Consider the following 25257-nt stretch of genomic DNA (forward strand, 5'->3'; position numbering starts at 1 on the left):
GTGGATTGCGCATATGCTTCTGTCTCCCTGCCGGCTCTTTCAGAAGCTAGATCTACGCATTTTAGCCCTCCATGAGACATTGTGGCAGCGCAGTCTTCTCCATGGACATATCTCTCTCCTCAAATTTAGAGGCTGCGTCAGCACCATCGCAGCCCTGAAGGTCCCTTGGCGGTGGTCTCCGTATCGACAGACCGCAGAGTACCACAGTGCAGAGAGAAATAAAGTACTGGGCCTTGGAATGTCGACCCTGTCGATGAGGAAGAAGGCAGCCAAGGTCGCCCCTTGAACCTGACGGACGCTTGAGAATATCTGGTATCAGTGACTCTAGGATCTGAACAATCATCGGGGGGCTCCACATGCTCCTGTCGACGTATGTTGAGCAGATCTAAAAAAATTCGTATTGCAGAAGGAGCACCGTTGTGCCCATTTCTCCCTTCGAAAGGCGATCAAGAAGAGGGGCGGTGAGGAAGCGGTGACAATGCCCCAAGGCGTCCCCAATCAAGCCCTTCTCGAAACCCTGTGTCAGCCCGCAGGAACCTAAGTAGTGCTTCTGGCACGCGAGAGAGACCCTCATCCAATAGGGGGCCATACTCCACTGATTAGCCTTGTCCGTTTGCAAGGTCCCCAGAAGTCGCACATATTTTCACGTGTAGTGCAAGGGTGCCCATCGGGAGCGGTGCCTATCTTCTCCTGAGTCCTTGAAAGCTGATGCAGGCAGCTGGGGCTCACATTGCAATTTTGGCTGCCTCTTACTCCGACGGTTACTATATTTTCTGGTGCCGTCATCAGCATGAATGCGGAGCACCATATTGCCGGACAAAGCAAACGAGTCGAAGCAGAGTGTGTGGCGGGCGTCCTTCTAAGGAGACCCCCTGGTCGCCCGCCCCGCGCCAGTCACACTTTAAAGCCTTTCTTGGTTCTGATATACAGAGCCAAACCAGCGACGGCCTTTTTTGTGGCCGTAACAGCTGCGTTTAACATTTCGCAACGGTCATACTGGATATTGTTCGGATCTTTAGAAGCCCTCTACCTTTGTGCAATGTCCACCTAGGACACCTCGGAGAGAAAGCGTTACCGCCAGCATTAGGCAGCAGAGCGAAGATACGTGGACACCATCAATAAATGCCGGTGTGTTGCAGGTGCTGGGGACTTCAGAGTTACCCCTACATCCAGGACGACCATGGAGAGTTTCTTCACCGCTTTGGTGATCCTGACGCTAACGCAGCTGCCGCCGAACATGCGGTGGGGACAAGCTCGAGCTTGGACATTCAGGAGAGCGCCGGCTCAGCGTATTGACTCCATGGTCCCGAAGAGTCACCAGATGTGCTATGAAGTAGCCAAGCGCTTTGATCCCTCTGAGGGGCCCCGATAAGGCTTTTTGCGGGGCTGTTCGCGAGTGTCTCTATTTTCATCTTTGCCATGGGTTTCGAGATGCCGCTTTCAAGTTGCATGTTCATCATCGTGGTGAGTGTGTCCACCTACATAAGGCTATGTTGGTGCTTATTCTAGATTTGTTCTCAGTGGTGCTCTTGACCGAAGGTTTGCCCGGGGGAAGGCCCCGCGACCCACCAAGTCACATTTGAGGGGGGCCACCAGTGGGGCCCCGAACACACGAAAAAACACACTATACCAGGACCACTGGTGTTACCATCAGTGTTCTGCGTCAAATCGGTCTTCTCTTCAATGTACACACTGCCTACCATACTGAAGACCCTACTTCCTGCCAAGAGATAAGGATCCAGTGTCTCTCGTGCTTGCTTCTGTTCGGTTTCTCCTGTATATATTGCTGTTCCGCGTGGACGACACCAGCGGAATAAAGCATGTTGTGCTTGTTCCACGGTGAAAAATCATACGAAGAATGGCATTCAGCATCTAGGCTATAAGACAAGAGGGGAGATAATAGAGAGCCACCGTCCCAAATCCGATGCCCGCCGTCTGAGCTGTAGCGACCACAAAGATCTAAAGTTCCAGGAGGCGAAGCGATATCAGCAGCTTAAAACTTTAGTAGCAGCTGTCGCACGGGAGTCACTGGAAATGCAATACCTCGAACAGCACCAGCAAGAAAATTTACAAGGAAAAGCAGAGCCATAGGTCGTAAGGGCATTCACAACTGTAGCGCCCGTCGCTACAGCAGCAGCCCCATGAGCATGAGCAGCATTCTTGCCATGTTGAGATTGATGTCCTCGGTCTACATGTGCAGGTCTCTGTCGAAGTTCCACCAGAGTCAAGGCAAAACTACTCCGCATATAATAGGCGAACTCGTAGCTATATTATCGACTGGAGAGTAGCTCAAGATCAAATTTCAGATGGGGACAAATAATACTACCCTTGAGAGCAGCAAGCAGAGTAATGACCCCGTCGAACTGACTTATCATGTAGGTCACTCAGGCCTCGTTGGCACGCCGGGCTCCACTTTAAGTGTCTACTAGACCGGGAGGCTAAAATGAATTCATAGACTATCCTATAACGCTCTAAGGAGGCCGTACCTCGAGCAACGGTAGCAACAGCTATAAAACTGGCAAGCACAATGGTAACGAAAGAAAGAAGAGCCCAAGGCTTCTTCAGAGAGTGAGATGATAGGTTACGTACAGATAAGCGGCAAAGAAAACCCCCTAAAGACAGCACAAGAGACCAAGGGGTGGGACTGTTGCATATCGCGCGTAGCGGGGCAGTAAAAGGAGCGTCGGGAAGCTCTAAACCAGGGAAGGTCTGCAGCTTCCTCGGTGGGTCTGCCCACTGGGTTGAACCAAAAATGGCTCCGCCCGTATTGAGTAGTATAGCCACATCTGTTGCAGAAAAGCTCTCAGAATGAAGAAGCAGAAAGGCAGTTTCTTGGTAACCGTCGATCGAGTCACCCCAACGAAGACGGCCGCAAAGGCTGTGGTGCACTGCGGATACAGCAAGCGGCTTGTTCGCGAATTGCACGTTCATGCAGATGTTCCTAGTGGGTTTTCTAGTTGGGGGTCCTGTTTTAGCCCCAGGACAGCTACAGCCAATGGTCAGAACAGTCCTTCCTAGAATTCCCGTAATCTCTTCTCTGCTGGCAAGGGAAAGCGCCTGCAGGAAGGGGAGAGCAGGTAAGCAAACCAACCATATAAAAGTCATCAGATGGGCGCAGAATGCAAGGGAAGGTAGCTTGGGTGCCATGGGCACTTAAAAGGCCACCTCTGCTGTCTCGGGGGACACATGGCAAAAGCTCTGTGGCGCAAAGTAGGTCAATGGCATTCTGTGTTCAAGCAGCTGAGCCTCCGTGAGAGGTCCATCACTTTGAAGACAAGCGTCCTGTGGCTTGCAGTACAGTGCACAGTATCCAAAGAAGGAGCCTTACAGAGCCCTTGCTGCCAGCAGCTTTGCATGGGCCCAGGCCCTAAAACCAGTTGCAGAGACCTCGGAGGCCCTAGAGTCCCTTTGGGTGGGTGCAGATGCCTCGTTTTCGCTTCAGTGGCTTATGCTGGCTTATTTTTGTTGCAGGCACAGACGACAAGCTGGAGACAGCTACTGAGGACTTCGACGGGGCCTGTGCTGCTGCGGGGGTTAGGGCTTCTGATTTGAAAGAACTTCGAGAATGTGAGGCCCTAGAGATAGAAATAACCCGTGAGGTTGTCCAGGGCAAAGCAGAGAGGAGGTCCTCCCAAGTCGAATAACTTCGGGAAGGATCTAGGGCTAGGCCCTCAATGCAAGTATAGTCCCCGGCAATCTTTGCTGTTTTATCCGGCATTTCCCAGGTCTGTATGAACTGAGGATAAAGAATAAGGTACAGGATTGGAAATACAAACAAAACAAAATGACGAACGGAATTGAACCCCTCAGCATCCGCTGCACTCGGAAGTCAAGAAAGGCTTCACCTAGTTGAGGTCCACTGGTATTCGGTGATATTCCCCATAAGTCGACTTTAAGCTGCCTTTCCCCTTTCTGTTACTGTATTTAAGGATTTTCTTTGCAATTTAGGACTTCAAAGGCCATATTCCTCGATTTCTGAGTGGGCCCTTCCCCACGAAGTTTGCAGACAGCAAGCAGCCATCCATTAGCTCGCACGCAGACAACAGCTAGCCTAAAGCATACACGCTATTCAGCAAGTGCTCCAGCCTGGAGCCTTATACATTTGCATTAGTGCCTGAAAACTCGCATGGGACCTCATAGGCCTTATTCGTCCATAATATAGCCCCACTCCCACTTGTTTTGATGCACTCCAGACACCGTAGTCTCCGTAACTTCCACTGCACTAGCGCCATTTTCGGAGGAATACTACCTACTAAACTCTCCCAAAAAGATTGGACTGTGCTGAGTACTTACTCGTTGCTGTGTAGTAAGTTAAAGAGGCTTCGGACGGCCCACTTTACGCTAGGGTGGACGCTCCCGAGATTATTTCAAGCTCTAACCCTTGTAATCCACGGAATGCCACTATGTGCTTATTCTCTGGTATAGGAGCAGAATTATTTGAAACTTTCAAATCTTCCCATAGTTCAAGTACCAGCAGCAACAGCATCGATTTTGGGGGTCTTTGGATCTAGCCAACCCCCCAGAGGGCTTTCGGGATGGGGATGAAGCGATAGTTAAAACATAAGCAGTACGAACACAAAGAAAGAACACCTTCAGCAATGGTTTCTGTGCGACATCACTGTCACTTCTCACACGCTTACGCCTCTGCATTCGTAGCCGGTAAAACGGACACACTGTCATATCCACAACACCTAGTGATTGGGGTTCGGGAAGGTGCATCTTTGTACATTATATCAACTTTCTTGTTTCGTTTTGGGGATTTTTTTACATACGAGTAATGCTTAAGATGAGATAGCGGCAATAAAACGATGCACGGCATGTAGCCACACTGCTGTCAAGAACCATGTGAGCCATTTCAGCGAGACGCTTCCCTACTGAAGCCTCAACATCCGATGGCTTCACACTGCCTCTGCTGCCGCGCAGTTCACTGCAACTTTAGAGGCAGTGTCATGTACGGCTCCTCTGCCTTCCCCAGCGAACTCTTTTAGTGCCCTCCAGAAGATTCCTATGTTGCAATTTTCATGCGTTTGTCTGCTTAGTGTTCTCTCTTTTTTTTAACCTTAAGGAGGAGGGCCTCGTTAGTGAGTGCCTCCTGGTGTGCCTTGTTAGTATTTCTCGAATGGAGCACAGAAAGCCAAATGCCATCCAAAAGGCGGCGCGAAGCCATACAAAACCGTCGACGTTGTTGTCGTAGCTCTGAGAAGTGAAACGCACACAGATACATTAAAGAGCCCAGGCTGACCAGACACAAAAGCCCCAGCAACACCTCGAGAAAGACTAGGGTGAGAAAAAGATCAACCCTCTCCACAGAGAATCTCTCTCTGGCTTCCCTTTGAAAACGCCTGCTTGCTAGATTTATAGGTTAGCTATCTTCCGCAGAACAGCGGCGTTCGCATTCGGGGCGTCAGCACAGCTTACGGATGGTTTTACGGATACAGCTGAGAAACATAGTCCTTTCCTCTTCGATTTGCGCTTCCCGTGCCTCGAGGGCCTCCCAATCAAAATTCTGCATGCGCCTGTTGACTTGCTGTCCCAGACAGCCCCAAAACCGTTCTACCGAGAGGCGCGGGGGAAGGCCCCTTGGGTTTGGCTTCCTCCCTGGGGCAGACACCGCCGCAGGGTTCCTGTAGAGCAGACGGCCTCCACGGAAGAACAAATGCTTGACATGCAGGGCCTCCGATTTCTGAGCTCCTTTTTGCCCCCCTTCCAACAGCCCAGGAACCTCAGATGCATCCAGCCACAGGCGGGGGCCCCCTGAAGGGCCCCCTATCAAGAAGTCCATACGCTCCGCTGCCTGATCCTTTGTTAATACTGAAATAGGCCGGACAGCACGCACACTCGTGTTAAAAAGGGATCACAAGAGAGGGGTTGCCACGCCAGATAGAAGGGAGGCTCTTCAGGCCCTAGATATGAAGTAGGGCTCTCCAGAAGCGACGAATGAGACGTAGAGGCTTAACATGACATGATGCCAACCCATCCCGCACGAACGTAAAGTTTTCTATTCTGACGTGGTCTATCAAATATGTACGGTGAACCCCTCCTGATCTCATACCTCTGCAGACGCCTCCCAACCCCCCAACCCCCCTGACGCGAGCTCCTGAGCAATCCGTGGGACTGGGGCCCTAACATATGCGCATTTACTTGCGTTTCCTTGTGCAAAGAAATGCCAGAGGGCCTCCAGAATCGCTGGATGGAGTCCCTGCTGGTTTATTTCTGCGGAGATGCGGCGACGTGCCTCCTGCATTAGCACCTGACGGGGGGGCAAGGGCTCCGGTGGTGTTAGAGCCTTCAAAGCCTCAGGAGTTCCTTGCGGTCCTAAGTGGGGAGGAGACAAGCGGCTGTAAGCCCACAGGAAGGCTGTTTTCAGCCTCATGGCCCTGGTTTGCTGAGGTAAGACCATTAGCAGCACACACACTGGGAGACTTTGAGGTACAAAAGTTTTGGCTTATTAGCGGGATCAGAATGATAGAGGGAAAGAAGCTCACCTGGCGCTGCTTTCGAGTGGCTTCCTCCTCAACGAGTGGGAGGCCCCTTGCTGCTGCCCAGGCTGCAGCGCAGCATCATAAAGAGAAAAGATCGTGGTGGTGGAAGCATACACGCTACCTTCATCAACCAAAGCGCGGCTAATCCATCACTTCATGCCCTCGTGGATAATTTGCAGGTCTCCCTGCTAGTCCTGCCCCCCTTCAGTAACAATGCTGGAACTGCATCTCCCACAGGGGGCCTCCCTCCCTGGTAACAGATCTCTCCTTGGATAATTTCAAGGGTATTGTGAGATGCTTTGGGGGTTGAGGGTACAGGGGCTGCCAAAAAGGCAGCAGGGCCCCTGCCTGAAGACTGGAGAGGCAGACCTTGGCATAGTTTAAGGTCAAGAGCTTCAAATGGAGATGGCGATGACGCGGCTGTATCCATGGTTACTTGATCCTCTGGTGTTTTCCCGTCACTCACGGCCTCAGCAGCTTCAGGGGCCTTTGAACCTCCTGGAGCCTCCGGAGTCTGCGGAGGTGCGAGAGGGTCCTTCGCCAGAGGAAGGACAAAACGCCAGTCATACTCCAACCGGATGCGAAACTGGTCCTCTGTGATTCCCTCAAGCCTGAAGGCAGCACCATAGGACAACATGCGAGTGATACGCAGAAGGAAAGGGAGAGCGTAAGAACACATGAGGCGCATCAGAGGGGCACGAAGGAGAGAGGTACAAAAAGGTAACACTCGCTCTTCCCAGCAGTCCCGTAAACCCGAAGTTCTTAGGCGTTTTGTGCAAACTCTACCTTGTGAACCCTTTAAAAAGCCTATCCATGAAGAGTCGACGAGAAGGAGGCAGCGACCCGTGGGGTTCAAAAGGATCTGCCAACCTCCCAAAGGCCTTGTATACCTCAAACACATCGGGAGACACCTGATAGTCACACAATAGCCCAAACCTTACAGCCAAGCTACAACCCCAATTGTGGGCTCCACATCCAAGACTTCAAGCCTCAAAGAGAATGCATTAAAGAGGGGGCAGCAGTGAGAGGTGTCTTCACGTAAAGGACTACAACCCACAAGATCATATGGCAGATCCCGAGCCTGCAGGTTTGCTTTCGAGATATCTGGGGCCTCTGGCCTAGATTCAGCAGCACGATGTAATTTCCGGCGCACATGCGAGCCGCCTGAGTCTCTCGATGAAGTCTGACCACCTCCTGCTGCCTTTTTTGCCTTTTTATGCTTGTCAAACCCTCCAAGGTGCTGCTGTTGCTTTTGCTGCTGTTGCTTTTGCTGCTGTTGCTTTTGCTGCTTCTGTTGAGGCTGCGCCTTCTTCTTGGCTCCCACACCACCTCCTCCCCCTGGACGGCCCTTTGCATGCATGGCCGTACTTGAGGAGGTCGGTAAGGAATGAAAGCCTCCACTTTCTTGTGGCAAGTCCCCTAGAGGAAACCGACCACAGCAGCGAGGCCCTTTCCCGGCGTAGTTCACATTAGGAAGGGGAAAGGAGCTCGTACGCAGCTCGCATGGAAGAGGGTATCCTTGAAAGGCTAAAGAGGAGGCCATCACTATAGAGTACCTTGCTGCTGCAGCGGTGAGCTGCCGCAAAAGCAAGGACCCCAAGAGAACCCAGTGTAGACGGCCCATGTGTGCTTGGTCCCCGCCTTCATGGCCCCTAGTGGAGCCTATTTATGAGTATAAAGGGAAGAGCAAAGCAGACACACAAGGGGATTGAGGAGAGCCCGAGCATACCAGCCAAGTGAGACGTCATGGCGATGCCCTGCGAAACATACGGGCGAATTCTCGCGATTCAAGGCCCTGTGGAGCCCCCATTGCCCCATAACACGGCCTTTAGACACCCCTCGATGGGATTTTTTTGAGTGTAGATCCCTATTCACAGCTGAAGGGCCCAGGGGGCCCTTCCTCTGTGCTGGATGTCTGGAGGGGGGCGCAAGAGTGTCTCCTTCCTTTGGGCCCCTGATGAGTTATTATTCCGTGATAGAAAAAATTTCTCACCAAAATTAAGCTCCCATAGGCCGAGGGGCAGCCACGCGCAACCAATAGAGAGGTCCTGCTGTGCACTACGCTTTCCCCACGGGGGTTCTATAGGGCCCCTTCGGGCCCCCAGCAGAGTGTACTAGAGGCATAAAAGATCTTGGGGGTATTAACAGAACAACAAAGCTCATATGTATTTAAAAATAATTTCAGTGATATATCAACACATCAGGAGGAAACTTGCATACTTGTCCAAAATTGCCTTGTTCAGTAAAATGCGAAAAATAAATACATTTTTAAGTCTCCTTATGCTGCATGCTCTGTTGGGTTCGCTGCCTTCGTAGTACTGCTGCTGCGAGTGCAGCTATTTCAGCGTTCGCTATTTACTGTCCAACGGAAGCGATAGAGCTAGTTGATCCAGCGTGCCAAGCAAGACGTGGGCTCTTTCTGTAATAATAGCTGTATTGAAATACGAATCAACAGAAAAATTGATTTTCTGCTATTGCTGAATGCAAATGTTATCCTTTTTAGAGCAAAGGAAGCGCAACTTCATGAGAGTCAACACTGTGTATATTAGTTGCAAGATGCAGCAGGATGTGAATGCTTGGAGTGTTTCGAGCCTACAGGAGCTTTCGCCTTAGCTGCGCCTCTCCCATTACTTCGCAACGCGGCAAGGCGAGGGTAAGGAAAGAAGGGAGGCCTTTTTTAGAGAAGCCTTCATGTAACGCTCTATCTCAGCTGTCCGCAGGCAGCACTCTACTGCAGACTCCACCACTTAATCGACGTTGTTGAGTACTTCCAAAGATATACTTTCCGGCCCCCCTCCTCCCCGACCCAACATGAGGGTCAGCGGTTCAGCTAGGGTGCGCGTATCTGCATCTGTAAAGCAATTTGAGTAGTCATAGCTACATGGACATAACATATAGTAAATACACACGCCTTTGCTTCTTGTATCGTCCAAGCCTTACCTCGGGACAATAAGACACATGAAAAGACAAACCAACTGTTCCATGCTTCACTAATTCCCAGCTGGCTATAGTGTGGTGGAAAGTGCTTTTTGTAGCTAAGCCCAACACGCTCAAGAAGTTTTGCATTGGATTCAAGGCGAAGTGTCTCCGTATGGAAACACTAGTCAGAGGAGTAGATTTTGGTGGCCGTGCTATACTTGATAATAATGAAAGAATGCTACCTGATCAAGCACAGAAACTGTAGAGACTGCTGTGCCCGGAGACGAAAGCACCCACCGCCCTTACGACACGTCCTCTAGTGCTGGGCAGCGACACCCATGGAGCCCATGCGAGTCCCTTAGATTCCACAGGGTCCTGACAGCACATAGAAGATCTGTACACCTCTGGGAGTTTGTAAACTCTCTTAACTTCCACTAAGTCCGTAATAGTCCAGGTGTCTACTGGATGTGTTCCCCTCGCTTCCTTTCTTGTTATCGTCTGCTCTTCGCTAGATAATTCTGCAGTGCTCCTCAAGAAGATGAGCTGAGTCATTATGAAACAATGCAAGTATAGAGACTGCAGGGCTCTGCGTGTTATCTCGAGGAGGCCCAGACGTTGCTCTGTGTACGAGGAAGAGTACTTTCGATGAAGTCTAAGATTTAATGCCAAATGGAGAAAGTGTCGCATTACTACTAACAAATTCAATAACCACTTCAAATGTTACGTATAGGGATGCCCACAAAGGGCTTTATTATGCTCCCTTAGGCATGGCGGGTAAGGCCCAGTAGAAGCCTTCGTGATCCAACGGAGATAATCCGTGTCGACCTTTTGTGGGGGGCGAGGCAGGAGCGCCGGGGGAACTAGAGGCCTCTGGACAGCGGAAAGACATGATGTTCTGCGTAGCACGACTCAGAACAAAGCCGATATCCCCTAATGGAGGTCTAAGCCTCACGGGAGGGGACCACATCAGACCCAAACAGAGCCTCCGAACGAAATGGGGATCTTAATCTACGAGGCCCTTGTGCAGCTGTAGGACCTGCAGCGAAGGAAAACGGCGTGCGCATACGATCATATTCATAAAAAATTTATCCTCAGCACAAGGCAGCTATTATCATTCCCAGACTGTGGTCTAAAGCCTCGTGTTTGAAGGACACACCATGTGGAGTCGAAGGTTTCTGATCGCTTGCGGGGTGAGAGAGGGGAACTCTTTTCGGCCATCCGAGAGAAATTCCGCGAATGCGCAACAGAAGATTCCGCAGTCCACGGAATTGTGCTGCTGAGGTATCCCGTGCTGCACATATCGAAAAAAACTTCAGTAAATCTCCATTCAGGAAGCACCGTTCAAAAGACGCAAGTAACAAGTACAACTCCAAAAAGGACAATAGGCAAGCGCACAAAATTCTTGTCCCTAAACTTTAACAGCTACTTCCTACACTTACCGGAACGATACCACGCCATGCTGAGCGAGGGCAGCAGACCCCCCTTTTGTCTCGGTGCTCCGCGGACAAGTAGTTGCAGACAGTCCGGTAGAACCTAAGCACTCGAAACCCTAAATCATAAGACGTAGATCCAATACTTGTATATATTTCAGAACTTCCAAAGTGCGAACCAAAATCCCAAAGCTCAAACACCGAATTTTTCCCTTCTGTGCAGAACCGTAAAAGGGCCTCACTTCATGGCATCCTGATCCAACTTCAGCGAATCAAAATATAAAATCTTCTTTTGCCTGAGAACGCTCTCCAGCACACAAGACCGCAACTATGTACTACCGCTTACTGCTTCTCAGCCATTATAAATTAACTGGTGCTAGGGACACTGCAGCGAGTGTGGCTGCTACCGCTGCCATATTGACATCAGCACCAGCAACTTGCTAAACAAGGGCAAAAGCGGTCTTAAAAGCCCCATTAGGGGCCCGTCATGGCCTTTTTGCCCACTTCGGAAGTACACAGCCGAGGGCCCAGTGGGCCCTATGGGGAACATGGATTGGCAGTAGTAGCATGTCATATGAAAAGATATCCAGCGCTCCACGCCGAGTCCATCGCTGAGACACATAATAAAGAGTTCAAACTCTCCGTGAATGCTACCACGCTATGAAGAAAGCGGTACCTCGGCATCCTTGTTGGAGAGCCCTAGAGTGTTGGTTGGTCTGGTCCCCTAAGCACCCACGAAGGAACTCATGGTGGTCAGGCCCTCACAGTGCTACAACTCTAAACACTAGTTCAGAAACGCAGCTTTGCATCTTAAGAACGTAGTGACTACGCTCTTACCCGGACAGCATCAAAGCCATTTGCTGCAAGGGAACTGTAGAAGTGGGAGGGCAGCAACAGACATCGGGGGACTCTGCAATCCGCAAAGCAACACAAACCGAGACTCCTGAATCATGTTACTCCTAATCGTGAGTCGTACAAATTCCAAAATACGATGCGTGAACCCATGAGCGTGCCCGAGCCTCATCTCGTGCAGTTCCCGAGTAATAGGTGGAGCTGAGTCTGACTTTTCGCCACACAGCAGTGCTCGGTTGTTTCTTTCTTGGAGCAAAGAGCAGTACAGATTAATTGCCTCGTCATCTAGGAGGCCCCCCCGTCCCACTGCTTCCAATGTCTGTCTGAGAACATATAGCAGTCAGGAGTCCAGATGCACACACAACGCAATGTTCAGGCCTCCCACTATCAGCACATACAACAACGGTCAGCCAGAGGGGTCGCAAGGAAACCCTCCAGCCCCCCTGCATTCAGGGGCTGCGGGTGCCATACAGCCAATCTGGCATTCAGAAATTCTCCATCGGGGCTTACCGGCGCAAGGGAATTCCGTAGCGTACTCTAAGAGGCTCCTCGACATAACTCTCCAGCAGCCGTTCTGCCTCTTCCGCATCTTCTAGTGCACACCAGACACAGAACAACGACGTGATTTTGGCCATACGGCTATGTGCTTGGGTCTTACGGGTTGGGCTTTGCTGGAGGCTCTTCAAAAGCCTCCGTAGACACTTTGTCCTTTACCTGGAGTCAGGCTGCCACAGCGCGACACTCGGGGCTCTGTAGCGGGGCGATGCTCATCAAGGCCTATCTCTCCCAAATTTCTAAACCAAAGGGCTGAAAGGCCTGGTTTCCCCGCTTCCGCTGGCGCTGTCGCAAATAAGGTCTGAGCCTTATCTTCTGCTTCCTCGAAGATGGTGGTATTTCCCCTCGAGTTCTGCTGCTGCTGCTGCCGTGGAAGATTCTCGTTGGTATCTGCTGCGGCATCTCTCACGGCTGCCTGATGCTGCAGCTGCTCCTCAAGCATCAACGATAGTGGAGAAGCAACCTCTACCTCACTATCTGGAACCGAAACCACCAGGGGAGAGGCATGTGCGGACCGAGATGGTGAGGCCATCCATTCCGCATCCTCGGGATTCCTCCCATCAGATAGAACAATTTCATCCCCCTCAACGTCCACGCCTTCCCATTTCTTAAGAAGGCTTTCTTCATGGGGCTCCTCACAAGGCCCCTGTGCTTCCTGAGATATCCGGCAATCTTTTGGTGCCTCTAGAGACCCCTCGTACCTGTTTGAACAATTAATCGACACATCTTGATGCCTCCCCTTTACTTCTGTAGCTTCTTCTCTAGACGTTCCCATGGGGCTTCCCTCAAGGGAGAGGGACCCAATAGGTTCCGCCTCGGAGGACCTTTCCTTTCGTGGAGATGACAGAAGATTGATTGGCGGCGAGTCGCGTGGATGCCTCGCCATGGCCACAGCGTCTAGTTGGTCAATGGCAGAAACAACATTAGAATGCCCGTTAGGGGTCTCCAAGACGAGCTCCTCAGTAGCGGCGGATGCAGATGGTATCAACGTCTTATGCTTTTCTTGCTGCTCGTTCTGAAGCGCCACTGAGATCTGCGGAGGCTCCCATCGACCAGAAACGGCAGGGGCCTCCACTATCAGAGGGGTGGAAGCGTCGGCCATTGCCTCCGCAGCAGCAGCACAGCTGAAGTGTTGAGCCACTGGTGTTCCTGCCGCCTCCATTGGGCCTGTAATCTGGTGCTTTAAAGGACCTTGCCTTGACAGGGGAGCTCCCGCTGCGACCACCGCGTTGTTGCTGTTGGTCGTTCCGCTGTCATTGCTGATATTGTTGCCATCTAGCTGCAAAGGCTTCGCCCCTGCCTCTCCATCCGAGTCGCTGCCGTTGTTGGAGAGTCTCCAGGAGTTTAAGTGGGAGCCGAATGCCGGGGGTGCACTGCTGCGAGGCTGGCGGCTTCGGCCGCTCGCCACACCCAGCGATGGGGGTGGAGCTGTTGTTGGCGGTAAAACTACTGAGGCTGCCGGAGGCAAAGTAACTGATGCTGCAGTGGCTGCTGCTGTATCTTGCAGCACAGGGTCCTCTTGCAGATGAATCTTCCTTGAGGACGTCGGATCCACAGAATCGCCTTCGTTCGCCTTTGCCCTTTGATCTGAAGAGGCAGTAGCGGTCTCAACCAGAGTTGCTGGTGAAGCCTGAACATGCGGAGCATCAGATGCGGCAGGATCTTGTGCCTCCACAGAGGGGCATGGCGATGGCTCCCTGCTACTCTCTTCTTCACTACTGCTGTCGCTGCGGAGCACTGCAGACTGGCCCCCAAGGATTAGGCGGCGGTGAGTCCTTCTGAGGGCCCTCATCAGGCGAGCAGAGTCTCCGCTTGGGTTCCACTGGGCAGGTGAGGCCAGTAGGCCTGAGCCAAGGGCCATGGAGGCATCCGCGTCTCTCTCTTTCTGTGCCTCTGCCGCCCCACCAGCAGCAAACAGGGTGCAGCTAACACTGCCGCCGAAAGAAACGTAACGAGGCTTGAAAACGGGGGCACCCTGGAAGTGTCGTTGGGAGCTTCTTGCGGGACTTGCAGGAGAGTCACTGCTAGAAGAGGTGCCTTCCTCGTCCAGAGGATCTCCAACAGGGCACTTAGCTGCCTTCTCGTTCCTAAAGCCATCCCATGAAGAAACTGCAGCGGGGAGCGGCCACGGCTGCCGCAGGAGGGCCCCTCCCTCAGGGTTTGCCGACTGGGGTGCATGATCTGGAGCCTGGGGGGAAGCCCCCCCCTCAGAGGAGCCCAGGAGCCTCATGAGCTTCCGTTTTTCCTCGTTGTGGGCCCGCTCAGACGCAGCAGCAAAGTCGCCCGTCCAAAGCGAAGGAAAGAAGGGGCAGGAAGCCGCATCTGCTTGAATCCCAACCGAGGCACATGAAGGCCCAGGGGGCGAAGTCGGGCATGCAGATGTTACCGAGAGAATCGATTTTTCCTGAGGGCCTTTTCCAGAGCTCGAATGCGAGAGCTGGGGAAGCCTTTGTGGGGAGAAGGCAACCTCAGGCCGACGGTGACGGCGCTCGATGGTCCTTCGCCTCTGACGCCGCTCGCTGCGCCGCTTGCAGTCTGCCACATCTTCTTGCTGTCCAGACTGCTGGGACTGCTGCTGCGCGGAGGCAGTGCCAGTAGAATTGCTCGAGGTCCTCAACGAACCCCTTGTGGGGTGGCCCTGGGTAGGGTGTGAGGATTCCTCATCGTGCTTCCGTCTCGTCGCCTTGTGCCCTTTACGGCGTTTTTCATGCCGCGCTTCTGCGTGCTGCCGCTCCTTCTCTTGATCGTCTTCTGGAGACCCCGTAGCAGAGTCAACAGCGGCAGGGACGGCGAGACCACCAATGAGTCCGACAACAAAGGAAAAGTCTCCTGGGGCCCTTGTGGAGGGCCCCCCTGCACTTGGCGACTTTCCTCCAGGAATATTCTGTGATGGTCCTTCGTCTGTCAACCGCTGCTGCACTTCGGTGTAGGTAGCGTCACTCTCCATCTCTGACGGGATCCTTTGGGACCTAGTGACACTCTGGAGTCCTTTGGTGCTAATGCGGTATTTTTGAGGCGGTACCACCTGTTCGGGGGCCTGTACATGGCCTGTCCGGAGATCCACATCGTATTTGATTGAAGCGAGGGCGTCTGCCGCTTCCATCTGCTCCTCCTGCTGTCGTTCCTTCCCCAGAGCAACCACCTTAGGGTCTGCTGCGCATGCTGCTGTTGCTGGCGAGTTCCCGCGGGAGCCCTTGTGTGTGCCTCCAGCATGTTCTGCTACCTCCTCAAGATTTCTGCGACGCTTCTTGTTGTGCTTCTTCCCGGTAGGCGGAGCCTGCCTCCGGGGTCTTTGTGCTCCCCCTGCGGATTCATTAGGTTCACCTTCGGTGCCCTGGTGCTCCAAATCGGGTTCGAAAGAGGCGGCTTCCACACCCCCTACGCGGCCTCGCTTCCCTTTAAGGGGTCTACTCCTCTGATCTAACGAAGACGCGGGCCTGTCAGGGCCCTCCCCCAGAATTGTCGGGGGGTCCTGCCTCTCAGCAGCAACTGGCTGTGCAGGGGACTCGTGCTGGTGACTGCCGACTTGCTGCGAAGCGGGAGGATCCACAGAAGCCAGTTTCTCATCCCCAGAGATCAGAGCCGACGACCGTTCTAAGGCTAGACGCATCCAGGAACCCGTGCCCAGCCGTCCGAGAGTCCGACTGAGTGGCGGGGGTGCTGTGGCAAGGGCCCCCAAGGCCGTTGAGCTCAGGCCTGACGGCGTCCCAGGAAATCCTGCCATAAGGGGGGCTATCCGCGGAGCTGAAGTGGCCTTCATTCGTGGCAGTTATCAGCGGAACCGAGGGAACGAATTAGCAGGGGGGAGACTCAGTATTCTGGAGACCCCAGCAGAACAGACCCTTCCGCCCGACGTGGCCTCAGAGGGCACAGTGTGGCAGCCACAGGATTTGGGCGCTTCTTATCTGCGCGCTTTCCATTAAAATAGCGCATTTCAGGTGCTTGGGCCCCCACCCCTAGCTGCACCAGGATAGTAGCGGCCCCCCTCCCCCCAGTGTCCAGATATAACTGGAATCTCCTTATGCCCCGTTATTCTCGCTGTTGCTCTTTCGCTAAGCTCCAAGGAACACATAAAAGGTAATACAAGTTTTCAGATCAGGGGATGAAAATAGCAGCAGCTACTGGGCCTTGGGCAAGCAAGCGGTATCTCCAATAAGCGCAAGATGGTGTTCGGGTCGGTGAGCAAGAGGGGCCCCCTACGAAGTTAAGCTCTGTGAATTCTCCACCTTTTCAAGATAATGCCATGTGCTGCTCTTTCTACGCAACAGGCTAGAGATTTCTTGCAGCGTAGCAAACAGGAGTGCACTATGTGCCTGGTTTTCCCAGCGTGCCTGGGGGCCTGCAGTTGCTGTTTTTGTGTTCAAGGCCCTAGATCCCTTCTCTCCTTGACACCTTTGCCCTCATACAAATACCTATGAACTAAACTATGCGTTCAGGCTTGAAAAACGAAGTAGGCAGGGGCTCCTGGTGGCCCTTGCCCTTTTCATCTGGCCGTCCCACGTATATATACTGCACTAGGCCAACCTAGGCTTGAACATACTCTTCAACGCTAGTTTTTTCAGTCATCTATCAAATTTTTAATATTAAGCTCAATTGCTTGAATATGCTTCTTGTCTCAAACCGGCTGTCGCTCAATATCACATAAAACTAAGGCACTTCGTGCTGCAGAGCTACATAAGGATCTGTGGAGGGAGGAGATTAGCCCCAGAGCCGATACGAACTTAATAGAGGATTGTCGACTCCCACTTCAAAGAAGCTCGTCTCGTTCCCTGCGCATGCACATGCCTGCGTGTTCCGTAGCTGGACGTCTAAGCGGAAGAGACACGGAAGCGTTTCCACCCTAGTGCCACTTCCCATGCAGATGGGAAGGCAGAAGGACTGCGAATGAGAAAGGCAAAGTGTGCCCATTAAGTGAAATCAATGAATATAAGAACACGAGGACTAGCCCAAAACGAGCAAGGGAGCCATGTAATGCGAAGGCAGGGGTGCCATGGCTCGATAGCCAGGAGCACTGAAATATGCGAGCATTCTGCTTCGAGAAGAATTAATCACAAAAGGTTTTGTAGAGCGAATCAAAACGCAGTAGTTTAGCAGTGCCTTCACATCTGAAAGAGCAATGTCTGCAAGCCAATACAGCGGGTGCATACAGCAGAGTCGGCTTCCCAGCCCCCATAACAAAACGAGGAGCGCAGAGACAGCATACCTGAGAGGCTCTGCGCATATGTGTAGCACCGTAACAATTACTATTGGGAATGTTGCAATAAGTACCCACACACAAAGGTAGCTACATCCCATAGGGCACAAGCGGGAGAAGCACAGATACCATCCAACTGGAAAACTATCCTCTGTAGCGCTACGCGTTGTGCGCCAAACAAATCCACGAATTCTGAACCCAGGTGGCACAGCCCGCTTATCGACTTCTCATTCAACAACCGAGGCTAGCATGGCACAGCACTTGAACAGTCGCATGTGGATCATTCGCCTCCACAGAAGCCTCTCGCATGCACGGCAAAGTCCACAATTGATTGGGAGAGCTTTATAACACCTTCAGGAAGCCAATACTATTAGTTCGGTGGCAACTGCAACACTCGAGGAAATCAACAGAGGACAGCAAATGATCCTAGCCACCTGGGCGCAAAATTAGGAGTCTGATCACCTTTTGGTGGACATAGTTTACCGTGCCGATCCACCAGGACTAGAAAAAGTGGCTCGAAACATATCAGTCATCGCTTGCCATAATTCCATCATCGCTTGTAAAGCGTGCGCATACATCCACGTGCACCAGACATTTATTCTGTGAACCCCTTTGCTGCTAGAGGTGGCTGCTGACACTAGACGACGGCCAAATCAATACAAATCAGCTTAGGAACTGAGCGACTGTATCAGTTGTAGGCTTGGAAGAATTGCGCCGCTTCCCGCTGCTGTCAATCTGGTCATGATAGTGCTTACTCCCTCGCCGCGGGACGCATCTCAGGTCACCAAAAAGACTGTGAGAGCTTGGCCATCGTAAAAATGAATTCGCTCATCGCGCCACAGAGCGTGGATATAGGTTTCACTCAAACAAAGCACTGCGGGATGAAGTTGAAATGTACAGGCGATGGAGAGTACTGTTCTAAACCGCAGCAGGCATTTATCCAAGTAGTAGTCCATTGCCTTTTTGCCTTGCTGGATGTGACCCAAAATACCAGACACATTGGTGTCAAAGTTACACAATTTCATACTATATTGAGGGAGCTACTGGTGGGAACTAACAATTATTGATACGTTGCTAGCATCGGCTGTTGGGCAGAACGCTAGTAAGAGGGCAGTACCAAAGAAGTTAAGAAGGCGACCGATATGCGTCTTTCCTGCTGCATCACCTTCCTCTATCCATATCACGCCGTGCGTTATTCTAACTATGTCGATCAGACTAGCAGCGATTTAAGCAAAATAAGAGGGAAATCTCCGTGGTAAAATGCGAGTTCAGGAAGCACTGCAGTGCCCCTGTGAAGTTGTAAGGGTGGAGGACACGCCCCGTTTGCTCTAATTGTTGCCGGATCTGGTCCGATCCATGGAGCCAAAACAGAGTGTCCCCAAACCACTAGTGGTCTTATGAAAAACAAATACCTGAGTGCCTCATACATCACCTTGTTCTCCTCAGCAGCTGCAATGCAAGCCGTATTGTTGTAGGTGATCTCCAACATTGCAGCAGAGAACGAAGACATCGTCCGTGTTTACAGTCGTCCACTTATTCATGATACACATCTCTAATTGCTACAGCTACTAAAACACTTGCTGCTCCTGAGGTATCTACAATTCCAAGCGGCATGCAGTTCCACTCCATTTTGCAGAGCAAACGGGAAACGCCATCTGATGCCTGTTGTCTCGGCGAACAAAGACTTCTACGAAGCGTCTGCGAAGTCATGTGTAAAATAATTTGTTAACGGGTAACTACTCCGTCCAAATGAGGCGCTCAATACTTCTACCTCAGAGTGATCATATTTAGGGGCTTAGAGTTGTAGAACACACACTACCCTTCTTCCTCTTCCGCCAGCAACACCGGTTCATGTTGAAATGTGCTAGTAGATTCCTGCACTTTGCTTTTTTCAACAACTATACGGCAGGTCTCAGTTTCGCTTTGTCTCATGAGGGCTTCTAATACTGCGAAACATGGAATGGAGTGGGCTCGAGCATTATCTTATTTCATTGTGCTGGTACACCAGAGAGTTGCGATCCTTCCGGCAGCTCGTCATCAATTAGCACATTCGCCACCTCCTTTTCGATATTCGCCCGTTCCTGGTTTTGTTTGCTATAAATTAGAATCAAGCTCATCAATACAAATCCAAATGCAGGGCTACGAAGGTAGCATGCATGCTCAGAAGCCGTTGTCTATTAATGCTTTGCTGAGCCGCCTGAGTGGAGGCACTCCCTCACCTTTTTGAGGAACCAAGTCTACCCCGCTCGCCTTTTGGATGGATCAGTCGCTGTGGAGAAGACAAGAAAGGCTTTTTAGTCAGAGCTGTGTGGCACACTAACCTCCACAGCACGCAGATTTGCTTGCGTGGGCGCATTCCCTGGGTGGCCCGTGGCAAACATAGCATTGCATCAAGTTGAAAGAATTCAGCATAGAAGCCTCGAAACATGGTAATTAAAACATTCCTGACTCGAAACTGCTATAAACTGCCGTAGCCTGGCCAACCTCTTTGTTCTGTCGCCGGTGAGCACATTCAAGCGTTGGGAACTGTGCTGGCGAGTGGATAGGTAGGTCGCACTACTGTCCCGTGTCCTCGGATAGCAGATCCATTCCACATCCACCGTCAAGTAACTTAATCAATTATTAGACACTGTTTTGAGCTAGTATTAGCACAGAATCGACGCGTGGTGGATGTTCAGCGGCGGCTTGGTCCACTGTTGAAGGCTTCAGTGCACTAAAACTTTTTAAAGGGGGCTTGCCGCTCTTCTAATGCTCCGTCTTTGCAAGCCAGGCAGCCAGCTTCAACTGGGGTCAGTCCCGTTGTCCAAACTTTTAGGATCTTTGAATGCTCTTACACTTGCCGAACATATGCCGGAATTTCTGACAATGGAAGCTGATGTGTTGTTGAGCGGCTGTCTGAAGCTATCTCAAAGCTCTAATTCCCTCTGTTTCCTCATCCACCTTGCCCTGTAGGCTTGGCCCAAATATGTAGGTTCTAACTCCCGACTTGACTCTTGTTTTTCCGCCAAAGACAAAACGTTGAGCTAGTCTGCTCCCAAACGCTGAATTACTCCTTCGGTTGCTTGCTCGCTGCATAGCTACCTGCCGCGCGACCACCTGGCGTGACACTTCAGGGTAGTCGGATAAAATTATCAGGATGCGCTTCATGAGAAGCAAATCTGCCACATGATAGAGCTGCGTCCCCCTGAAATGTCAATCGAATTCCATGGAACTTCCGAGACCTTTTCATCATCGCACCCCGTGCAAGCGGGGATGGACTCCGGCGCGCCCTAGTGTAACAGGGGAAGGTAGATGTCACTGCACGCTGCACTCCGTCACGAAATGCTCCCTTGCGTGTACCTGTTGGCCTACGCACCGTGACGCCTGCTTAGATATAGTGAGCGTGCCCACCGTGTGGGAGGACTTCGGGCTCAGCGGCAGATCGCCAGCAAGTTATATTGAAAATGAGTTGTACGAAACACTGCACGAAACGCCTGCACTCAGCATCATACCAGTTCACTCCACAATCAAGAGTCAGGACTAATGGATTCTTGGCATGTGACTCTTTTATCCATGCTGTAAGTGAAGCAACACAAGTGCAGTTAGGACCCTGTTATATTTTTTGTCTGTTATGGCCTATTTCCATTCGTTTATTAAGAGAGGGCAGAAGTATTGCGAGGGCGTGAAAGAGACGCTGTTTTCAAAGCACACCCATGCGGCAGACTTCGTCTGCATGCTCCTTACGCAAGAGCCTTCAGTGGTCTTTCCATGCCTGCAGGCGTTTCGCCAGGTGCTCTACGTGGTGTCAGTCTAATTCAAGACACCATACTTATTCCTTTGCGTTAATTTCTGCCGCATGTCAACAGCACACTGAACTATTTCACCCTGTTGCCACTCCCATTACTTTGACAACATCAAACCACGCAGCACCTGACATCGTGGGTCGAAACTGCACAAGTGTGGCTTTCCTTATAAGTGACCAGATTCTTCAGCTACGGCTCTTCCGGTGGCCGTCGAACTTGAGCTTGAGGGTCAGCCCCGTCGTCTTGGCAATGGAGGACCCACATGCGCACCGGGAATTCTAGCCCTAGTATCGTGGTAACGTTCCTCTGCATGCATAGTTGATAAACTGCTTGCTCACTATTCCACTTACACTAAATCTGACAGACGAAGAAAATGGTGTTTTATCCGGCTAGATGGACAGGAACAGAATTGGTCCGTGTGTGTGCCCCGCTCTGGCGGAGGAAGTATGTTCAACAATATTGAAACCCTGGTGAGTTACAAAGCATCCTATCAGTTTCAAAAGTAAGTGCATCAAAACCACATCGAGGCAGTTGTTGGTTACATGCCACTGGCCATTACCTTCCTAACCGCGCAGGACGAGTGAGTAGACGACGCAACCGTTTTCGAAGCATCTTGTCTCACGTTGCACGGCTACATAGAGACAGGGCTAAAATATATTTACTAAAATTGTCTTTAAGAGACGATTGAACTTGAAATGGGAGGCAAATGTGGTAGCCTCCTGATACTTCAATCAAAAGCAACAAGGTCTTGGTGAGCCCTTTCTTTACCGGTCGTATCTTTCAATGGGTTGTGTAGTTCGCGCGTTTTGTTTGCTTTGCGACTTCAAACGCATTGCCCAATAAGCATTTAGTCCCTTATCTTCCCAGCATGAGGCATTTATGCCCTAAGCCGCAGCCAAACATGAAAGAACTTCCATCACAGAAACTAATGCACAAGCGACCAGTAAGGTGGTGAGACCTTTGAGTCTCCCAGAACCCCCACCTTTCAGCGTCTCGCTCTTACCCCGGCAAGCAGCAAATGCATCCACTGACTGTGGCTCCGGTATTATTTGAGTAGCGTGGCTACTTCGGATGCCAGAGAACCCCACACAAAGACGGCCTTTGCAAAGGGCAACAGTGGAGGAATGAAGGCCCCTCTGGAGCTTTATTTGGAGGCCTTGGATTACTTAGTAGCCGACAGAGCGAGTTCTACAAGAGTTCTGACCCCATAGCCTGTACCGCTGCTGGACTTGGAGCACCATGCGGGCCCGGCAATATCAATATGGGCCCAGGGAGTCTGAGGCAGGTAAATAAACACAAACATTATTTGAGAATATAGACGTCCGGTCAAGAAGATAGAGGCGTATGGTGCGAGAAAGAAACAAGGTACACACACAAGTGAAGACCGAACAAATCCAAGAGAAAATGCTGCTCCTGTATTTCGCACTTTCTTCCCGCCTCCTCTTAATCTGCATCGCCGGTTCCTCGGCTTAATTCTTTGTGATTTACCTTATCAACGAATTCCTTCAAGAAAACAGCAGCAGTGATGGCACCGCCTCCCTTTCCCTTGGTTGCCACATTATTGAGGTCTGCGCACTTCGAGTCTAGAAGATCTCGATACCGCGGGACAAAAGGCATCCTCCACAATCTCTCGCAGGATCGGTCGGCACTGCAAGAGGCATGAGGGTAGCAATAAAAACAGTGCAATCCATGCAGTCTAGCAACAGGGAGGATAATAAGGAAGGCGAGACAACCAGGAGTGTTTGAAGCAGATGAGGGCACAGAGAAATCTTCTACAAGGAAGTAAAGATCCAGGTACAGATGCAAAGGCCCACTATGTGAAGTACGAGCAGCCAGTAGAACAGTCAGACACGACACAGATACGGAGAAAAAGAACAGGATTGTGCTGATCCCACGCCTACCACTTGAGAATCTCCTCAGCCAGAGTATCATCGGGGCTAAAGAGACCGGCATAGCTCTCTCCCAAAGCAATGATGCAGGCGCCAGTAAGCGTTGCAACGTCCACGATGACATCAACGTTCAACTTTTCCGCATACACTAAAGCATCTGCCAAAGTAAGGCGTCCCTCTGCATCGGTATTTCCCACTTCCACTGTCTTCCCGTTGCTGGCAGTTATGACGTCACCGGGTCTGTAGGATCGGCTTGAGACCATGTTTTCTGCCGCGGCCGATATGAAGTGTACCTCCACATCTTCTGGCTTCAGAGACGCAATAGCCTTAGCTGCCCCCAACACGGCAGCGGCGCCGCCCATATCAAATTTCATTAGGTCTATATTCGTTTCCGCTCTCTTAATGTTGTAGCCCCCACTGTCGAAACAAAGTCCTTTGCCAACAAACGCCAGCTTCTTTTTGCAGACACCCGGGGGCTTGTAAGTCAAATGGATAAATTGCGGAGGATACATGGAACCCTTGGCCACAGACAGGTAACAACCCATCCCCAGGGCCTCTGCTTCAGACTGACCCAATATCTTACACTCCAATCCCCCCTAGAAACGCATTTGCAATACGCACTCACACATAAATGCACCTAAAAGATGCTAGATGAGGATGGTCTTGCCTCAAGAACTCCACATATGCACCAGTGAAAGAAATTAAACTACGCGAGCCCTGACTCGTGACTCGTGGCCACTCCTGCTACCGTATACGATGTGGCGTGCGCAGATTATGGCCTTTGTTCAACCGCAATGGAGCACACTGAGTCTTGAGAGACTCCAGCAGAGGCCCAGATGAAAGTGTTAGAGGAACTCACCTCAGCTGCTACTTTCTCAGCAGCCTTTGCGAGGGTGACAGTGGTGCAGACGTTTGCTGGGGCGTTTACCAACTCCCGAGCCAGATGAATCCCACCAGCAACTAGGCGGGCAGACTGCGCGGACAAACAGCAAAGCCTTCAGATATCAAGCTCTAAAGCTTGAAGCGTGCAGGCAGAAGCCTAGCGTGAAACGCCCAATATTTCTCACATTGAGAACGACTCGTGTCCCTTCCTCGTTGGCTGTAAAGATCGTCAGCCTCTCCAAACTGGAAGATTTAGGGTTCTTGGTGCCTGTACCCTTGAATCTGCATGTCGCAAACAGAGGACAAACCCGAAATCAATATCCGTAAACTGTCGTACATCTCATAGGATCCCCGCACACTGGCTTCCCCAGACGCCCTCCGCAGCCCAAGTGACCTTCCGGAACCCGCATGCATAAACTATCAGCTACATCATCGGCACCAGACCTGTTATCTGCGTTCAGTTCCACAAGAATCGTCTCTAGTACTGCCTGAAGCTTTCTGGCGAAGACTTTCGGGGCCTCTGGACAGGGGCAGCCTTGGCAGAGATCCGGGATATATAACGCCACAGATGTCAGCTTGTTCTTTTCTCTCAGTGCAGCAGCAACAGCAGTACCAACCACCGTGGCATCAAATGTCTTGTGCTCCCCGACTCCAACCGCACACAAATAACGAGGGCCGTCTTCACCCACACGCACGCTACAGAGGCAGCTGCAGCAGCGCATACACGGATCGAGGGGCCCGAAGAGCCGTAACGGCAATGAGCAAAAGAAACAGACAATACGAGAGGCTGCGACAGAAACAAGCCCATTGACGCGAACCACCATCAAAGAGTGAGGGGTAGAAGGTATCAGGGGCAAGAGGACATATAACACACCCAGCATCTCCCTTGAAATCGGACTCTGCGAGGGCACCTGCAAGGAGGCCCCCTCGTTGGGCATCGAACTCCGCGGCCTCTGAAGGAAGCGATCCCCGGCAAACGAACACCACGCAGTCTCCCTTGTAGCTGTTCAGGGCAGAAAGGGGCTCTACTGAAAAGGACACCTACACAAGAAAGGAAAGAGACAAGAGGCGCTGAAATTACTGTGGAGGCATCTCACACGACAGCAGCAACACCAAACGCAAGCAAGGGCTCTGTACCTTTGTAGCGCCATAGCACGCCGTAAGAGGCATCTCTTCAGGGTCAGTTTTGACTGTGCGAGGCTGGGGTTGCACCATTGTGGCGACACCTTTCTTTCTGGATGCGACAAACAGAGACACGCTGCGCTGCACTTG

At 51.6% G+C, this 25257-nt stretch overlaps 3 protein-coding genes across 3 annotated transcripts; all 3 read right to left on the reverse strand.

Annotated features, from left to right (window-relative positions):
* Nucleotides 1–5035: 5035 nt before the first annotated feature.
* On the reverse strand, nt 5036–8292 carry LOC34622747. Its single transcript, XM_026338097.1, has 8 exons — nt 8253–8292; nt 7540–8144; nt 7269–7393; nt 6852–7093; nt 6486–6547; nt 6136–6385; nt 5419–5811; nt 5036–5196 (listed from the first exon to the last, which is right to left on the reverse strand). The coding sequence occupies exons 1-8, from the start codon at nt 8290–8292 to the stop codon at nt 5036–5038; spliced, it is 1878 nt and encodes a 625-aa protein (XP_026193882.1).
* A 4073-nt stretch (nt 8293–12365) lies between these two features.
* Nucleotides 12366–15998, reverse strand: LOC34622746. Its single transcript, XM_026338099.1, has 2 exons — nt 14407–15998; nt 12366–14325 (listed from the first exon to the last, which is right to left on the reverse strand). Exons 1-2 carry the CDS (start codon nt 15996–15998, stop codon nt 12366–12368), a joined length of 3552 nt encoding a protein of 1183 aa, XP_026193884.1.
* A 6378-nt stretch (nt 15999–22376) lies between these two features.
* On the reverse strand, nt 22377–25200 carry LOC34622745 (probable cytosol aminopeptidase). The gene is made up of 8 exons (XM_026338132.1): nt 25123–25200; nt 24860–25026; nt 24430–24693; nt 24171–24267; nt 23963–24076; nt 23116–23699; nt 22703–22862; nt 22377–22490 (listed from the first exon to the last, which is right to left on the reverse strand). Exons 1-8 carry the CDS (start codon nt 25198–25200, stop codon nt 22377–22379), a joined length of 1578 nt encoding a protein of 525 aa, XP_026193917.1.
* Between the last annotated feature and the right edge of the window lie 57 nt (nt 25201–25257).

The sequence above is a fragment of the Cyclospora cayetanensis genome, unplaced genomic scaffold (genome assembly GCF_002999335.1).
Source record: "Cyclospora cayetanensis isolate NF1_C8 unplaced genomic scaffold, CcayRef3 CcayRef3_contig_23, whole genome shotgun sequence".
Classification (NCBI taxonomy): Eukaryota; Apicomplexa; class Conoidasida; order Eucoccidiorida; family Eimeriidae; genus Cyclospora; species Cyclospora cayetanensis.

Bases quoted from the DNA above. Each gene is read 5' to 3' on its own strand.
- LOC34622745 (XM_026338132.1), bottom strand. From the start codon at position 25,200: ATGGTGCAACCCCAGCCTCGCACAGTCAAAACTGACCCTGAAGAGATG. The intron at 24,268-24,429 runs GTCTGGTGCCGA...TGCGACATGCAG, and splicing joins GAACTGAACGCAGATAACAG to ATTCAAGGGTACAGGCACCA. The intron at 22,491-22,702 runs GTAAATCACAAA...TACCTGCCTCAG, and splicing joins TGAAGGAATTCGTTGATAAG to ACTCCCTGGGCCCATATTGA.
- LOC34622747 (XM_026338097.1), bottom strand. From the start codon at position 8,292: ATGGGGGCTCCACAGGGCCTTGAATCGCGAGAATTCGCCC. The intron at 7,394-7,539 runs GTGGGTTGTAGT...TGTGACTATCAG, and splicing joins GGGATCTGCCATATGATCTT to GTGTCTCCCGATGTGTTTGA. The intron at 7,094-7,268 runs GTAGAGTTTGCA...TGCTGCCTTCAG, and splicing joins CTTTTTAAAGGGTTCACAAG to GCTTGAGGGAATCACAGAGG.
- LOC34622746 (XM_026338099.1), bottom strand. From the start codon at position 15,998: ATGAAGGCCACTTCAGCTCCGCGGATAGCCCCCCTTATGGCAGGATTT. The intron at 14,326-14,406 runs GTCGGCAAACCC...GGATGGCTTTAG, and splicing joins GCTCCAGATCATGCACCCCA to GAACGAGAAGGCAGCTAAGT.